General features: G+C 57.0%; 1 protein-coding gene across 1 annotated transcript; it reads right to left on the minus strand.

Moving 5' to 3' along the window:
- Positions 1 to 1,266: 1,266 nt before the first annotated feature.
- Positions 1,267 to 4,897, minus strand: ODF3L1 (outer dense fiber of sperm tails 3 like 1). Its single transcript, XM_017518243.2, has 4 exons — positions 4,560 to 4,897; positions 3,340 to 3,450; positions 2,412 to 2,525; positions 1,267 to 1,895 (listed from the first exon to the last, which is right to left on the minus strand). Exons 1-4 carry the CDS (start codon positions 4,675 to 4,677, stop codon positions 1,414 to 1,416), a joined length of 825 nt encoding a protein of 274 aa, XP_017373732.1. The 5' UTR covers positions 4,678 to 4,897; the 3' UTR covers positions 1,267 to 1,413.
- Between the last annotated feature and the right edge of the window lie 331 nt (positions 4,898 to 5,228).

Genomic DNA, 5,228 nt, shown 5'->3' on the forward strand with positions numbered 1-5,228 from the left:
TGCTCAGGGTTACAAGGATGAGCCGTTGGACGCTGGTTCTGAGGTGGTGTTCGCTTCCCGTCTCCCTCTGCTCTGCAGAATAGTGTGCTTCTGCCTGAGTCATTGGACCTGAAGGCTCTTCTCACCCCCACCCCCTCCATGGCTCCCACCCTCCCTCCCAGCCCCTGCACCGACCTCAGCCACATCCCCTCCATGCCTCACACTGGCCTCGGGCTGCCAGGTCAAGGTAGAACTCCCCTCACACCCTCCTGTGTCCAGGGGTGGAGGTGAATTGGGGTCTGGATGCCAAGAATGGAGGAAGGACAAATGCCAGCCCCAGAGACCCTACCCTCCTCAAAGACCAACGGGAGATGGCGCCTGTCCGCCCAGCAGCAGTCAGGCCAGAGCGGGTGGGGGTCGAGGTGGGTGGGCATAGGCCTGGGCTTGAAGATCCAGGCAACGCTGCCCCCTCCTGGCTAATGCGTGGCTGCTCCTCTGACAGGCACTGCCAGGCTAAGCTGTTGAGGTTGGGGACACAGCGAGTGACTCTCCAAGAACAGCATGTGACAAGCAGACCCTTCCCGGCAGTCGGCGCGGCTGAGAGCTGCCTCCGCTGCCCATCCTGTCCAGGCTTCTCACTGCCCACAGCATCTTTCAGCCCTCACAGCTTCAGGGCAAAGCCTGAGGCCCCTCCAGCTGCCCATGATGCAGCCCCGCCCCTGCACCCCAGGCCCCTGCCACTCTGCATCGCCCCAGTTCCCTGTCCCTGGCCTTTCCAGGGCACCTGCATGCTTTGCTCTCACCTTGACCTCCACCTTCGCCCTCCCCAGCACACTGTCTCCTCTTGTCCTCCTTGGTCCCTCCCTGAGGAAACCCCTCTCCCCCACTTTCAGCCAGAGAAACCCCACTCCTCTGCCCACGCCCCCACCTGCCCTGCCCCTGTCTCAGGGACTGTCCACTGTCAGCAGAGTCTCACAGTTCTGGAACTTGGGGCAACTTGGTCCTCTTCCAGGCCTACCCCCTGCACTCTCTAAAGGGCAGTCCTGAGCCCAGAGAGGGGCAGGAGCTGCACAAGGCCACACAGCCTGTTAGTGGCAGAGTTAGGACTGGAACACAGCTCTCCCGAGTCCCTGCCTGGGGCTCCTTGGAGGACATATGGCTTCCCCGCCTGGTGAACCAGAATGGAACTCAAGGACAGGGACTGTACCATTCCTTCCAGTGTCCCCCACCCCTCACCCAGAGCAGGACCCACAGGAAGCAACTGTGAATACAAAAGGCAAAAAGGAATAATTGAAAATATATCTCTAATGCCTTCTATGTGCCGGACATCAGCAGGCACCAGCTCTGCTACTAGAAATCTTGGTCAAGTTGCTCAATTTGGTAAAGAAAAATAATTTCTGGGGATGGGGGTCAGTGAGTGCCCCAGGAGGGGCCTCAGTCACGAATGTCGATGACCAGTGGGCACAGGTGGGGTGAGTGCTTGATGCCCATGGTGAAAGCAGGGGCATGGGGCTTGTGCACAGTGACCTGCTGGACCTCGTGGGAGCCAGGGCCAGGCCGCGGTGTGTGGTCCAGCGGGTAGGCGAAGCGCTTGGCCATGCTGTAGACAGGACTGCGGCTCTGATAGGTGGATGGCTCAGGCCGGGCGTGCGTGGTAGGTCCAGGGCCTCCTGCCACATCCTCCTTGTAGAACCAGTTCTTGTCCCTGCAGGCCAGACTGTAGCAAGGAGAAGCTTGGCTGACGGGGTTGTTGGGCCCCAGCAAGAGTGGCAGCTGGTACTGGTTGGGGGCCGGGTTGGGGTCCATCACTCTGTACGGGCGCCGGTAGCCAAAAGTGTACTGGGGAGCCCTGTGTTCCCCAGGTGGGAGGATCTTCTCAAAGTAGTACTGGCAGGATGCGAGGGTGGGGTTCAGGCCTGAAAGGGAGTGGCGGAAGGGAGGGTCTTAGAGCAGGGACCAGACCTCATTCTCTGCTAGCCAACTGATGGGCCCTGGTTATCCTGCTGTGACCTCAGGCTGACCACCTCAGCAGTAGAGCAGGATCATTAAGATGGTCACTTAGGCCATCCTGACATCAGGATGACGACACAGTGGTCATCATGTAAAAACCATAACGTCATCAACCAGACATTGTCCCTCTGAAACAGAACATCCTGAGATCACTGCAGTCTGTGAGCGCATTCGTGTGACAATATTGCATCCACAACAGGAGCCCATGTCATCACAATGTCACCTGGTGACATGCTGTGTGTCATAACATTGACTTCAAGACGTGGTGGCAGCATCACAATGTCAGTGTCTTGCAGGGAGATACTGACATCCAGACATTCTCAGGGAAGGAGTCTTGACCCTTTGCCCCTGCTCAGGTCCTAAGGGTGCACCCCATCCCCCAGCCTCCCAACCCCCAACATCTGTGCCTAGCCCCGTCTTACGCAGGCTGGAGATGCGCTCCTCCATGGGGACCTGCGGGCAGCTGGACATTCCGAACCGAGTTATTTGGGGATCCAAGACATAGCAAGGCCCAGGGCTGCTGTGATCCACGATCCCTGCAGGGCAGCCAAAGAGAGGGCCTGGTCAGCCCCAGGGGCTGCCCCACTGAGCACCTGGCCTGCCTCCAGGTGAGATTCCCTCCCCTTTCAGATCCTTTGGCCCCTGTATGTTTGGGGACCCTTGATTTCCTCATCTGTAAAATGGGACTTTTAACACATGACCTGATATTTTCAAGAACTTGCTCAGAGGAACAGTAAAATAACAGCTGGACAGCAGCTTGGACAGCCACCCACCCAATCGGGGATCAGGGCCAAGGGGGCATTCAGAAAAGGCCCAGCCAGGCCAGGGGCTTTCCCTGCTGAGGTGGGTGTTCTCCCAGGGAAAGGCCTGGCAGGCCTCCCAGATCTCAGACCCCCGGCTGCATGCCACCACACGTTGGCCAGCAGCCCAAGTCATCTGTGGCCTCTGCTCCTGCCCTTCCAGTGACTTCTAGACCACCTGGGAAGCTCTGGGGGCCACCACTGCCCCACTGGCCCCCTGGCTGTTCCTGCCTGGCCACAATGGCAAGTGACCCCCAGCAGAGCATGGTGACCAGAGCTGAAGGGCCCCAGCCAAAGGCCAGATAGAGGGAGACTCTGCTGTGGCAGCTAGACAGGGCCAGCATCCCCTACAGGCTCCCTTGGGAGAGGCAGCTGGGGGATGCCCATGGAGTTACCCTACCCTCAATCCCTGCTGGCTTCCTGTGGACCTAGGGGGTCCCTCAAGTGTCCCACTCAGATTCCCAGTGGCTACAGAGAATGGCTCTATGTCTCTCCCCTCAACCTCCAACCACAGCTCCAACCCCAGGGCAACTGGGGTGACAACGCTCACGCTTCTCTGAGTGCCGCGTATGAAGTGTATAAGCCGGTGCCTTGAACATGGAGATGTCATGATTTATGTAGCCTGTGCAGGATGGCCGGAGGTACTTGGCAGGCCCCGGACCTGTAAGGATGAACAGGACAACCCTCAGCGTGGGCCCACCAGGTCAGAGGCAGGGGAAGCCCCAATACAGACACCATGGGAACATTGGAGGTCTTTAGTCTTCCTGCTGACGCACTGCCACGAAGCCCATCATCCATCCAGCTGCTTCGCTCGGGGGAAGGCAGTGTTTCCAGATAAAATGCAGTTTCCCTTGGACAGACAATGCATAATAAGAAAGTTACAATTAATTTGAGAACTTATTCTGCGCCAAGTTCTACGCTAGGCATCTGATGTGGATTATTTCCGTTAAGCTTCCCAGCAACGCTGTTAAGGTGGATGCTCTTGTTTTTCCCATCTAACAGAATATTGAGGCTTAGAAATATCAATTTACGCCGGGCTCGGTGGCTCACGCCTGTAATCTCAGCACTTTGGGAGGCTGAGGCAGGCAGATCACGAGGTCAGGAGTTCAAGACCAGCCTGGCCAACATGGTGAAACCCCATCTCTACTAAAAATACAAAAATTAGCCAGGTTTAGTGGCGGGTGCTTGTAATCCCAGTTACTTGGGAGGCTGAGGCAGGAGAATCGCTTAAACCCAGGAGGTAGAGGTTGTAGTGAGCTGAGATGGTGCCACTGCACTCCAGCCTGGGTGACAGAGCGAGACTCCATCTTGGGGAAAACAAAAATACACACACACACACACACATATAAATTTACCTACATATCACAAACTAATAATGTGAATATTCTGAGACAGTCAGTAGAATCCAAACCTTTAATCCCTGCACTAAATTATTCCCACTTACAGCACTAGTCAGTCATTACCAACACAGTAAGAATTAGTGTCTGCTCTCCCTTGAGAGTAAAATTGAAGGGAAGTGAGGAAAGCTAAAGCTAGGACAAAGTTCCTAGTCTTTTTCCAAAACTGGCCTCACTGCCAGCCCCACGCTCCCACCCTCCCCCACCCCCTTGGACAATCCCTGCAGGCAACATTGCCTGCAAGGGTCAGCTTGAAGGCTCAGGGCTTCTGTGAGGCTTCAAGGAAGTCGGAAGAGGCTTTGCAGGAAGCAGGCTAGAAGGAGCCCTGGAGAGAGGGGAGTGGGCCCAAGCCCAGAGTAGGAATGGCTCTCACCTTTGAGCATGGCCATGATGACAGGGGTCTGCTTGATCTCCTGCCACGAGGGCAACGGCTCCTTGTCTGGGTGCTGCACGTGGCACACGGAGTTCCTGGTCCTCTTGGCTAGTTTCATGGCTGTGGCTGGGGAAGGAGCAACAGCAGCTAGAGCAGGGTCTAAGCAGCAGGCAAGGGGATGGGGAAGCCCTGCCTGAGAACCCCTCACCCCGCCCCAGACACCGAGGAGTCTGGGAAGGAAGGCGGTTCTCCGGCTTGAGCAGCTGAGACCGTTCGGAGCACAGCCAGCACAGGCCCCAGCAGTCTGGAGCTGGAGATGACATCACGGCAGAACTTGGACGGTGAAGCTCAGAGTGTTTATTTCTCCTGGTTGCTGTGGCGCCTGAATTGTGGTGTAGAAATTCTATGCTGGGAGCTTAGTTATGGAACCCTGACTATCCCACTTCCCCCACCACCAACCAGGACCCTGGGGCAGGGAAGGGAAAGGGAGAGGTGGCATCACATCCCAGCCAGTGCTTCCTTCCCAGTGGGTGCCCTAAGTTTGGGGAAAGGAATGGAAAGCGTGGATGGGTTATGGGTGAAGGGTTTGTGCAGCACGCACAGCCCCCTGGGGGCTCCCTAGCCCCTGCCTCTCCCCCCTACCTCCCCAGGCTCTGGGCATGCCCTCCC

Source organism: Cebus imitator, unplaced genomic scaffold (assembly GCF_001604975.1).
Source record: "Cebus imitator isolate Cc_AM_T3 unplaced genomic scaffold, Cebus_imitator-1.0 Scaffold664, whole genome shotgun sequence".
NCBI lineage: Eukaryota > Metazoa > Chordata > Mammalia > Primates > Cebidae > Cebus > Cebus imitator.

Excerpts from the sequence above, each read along its gene's own strand:
- ODF3L1 (XM_017518243.2), bottom strand. The coding sequence starts at position 4,677 with ATGAAACTAGCCAAGAGGACCAGGAACTCCGTGTGCCACGTGCAGCAC. Across the intron at positions 3,451-4,559 it reads CATCATGGCCATGCTCAAAG|GTCCGGGGCCTGCCAAGTAC; the intron begins GTGAGAGCCATT and ends TCATCCTTACAG. Across the intron at positions 2,526-3,339 it reads TACGCGGCACTCAGAGAAGC|GGATCGTGGATCACAGCAGC; the intron begins GTGAGCGTTGTC and ends GCTGCCCTGCAG.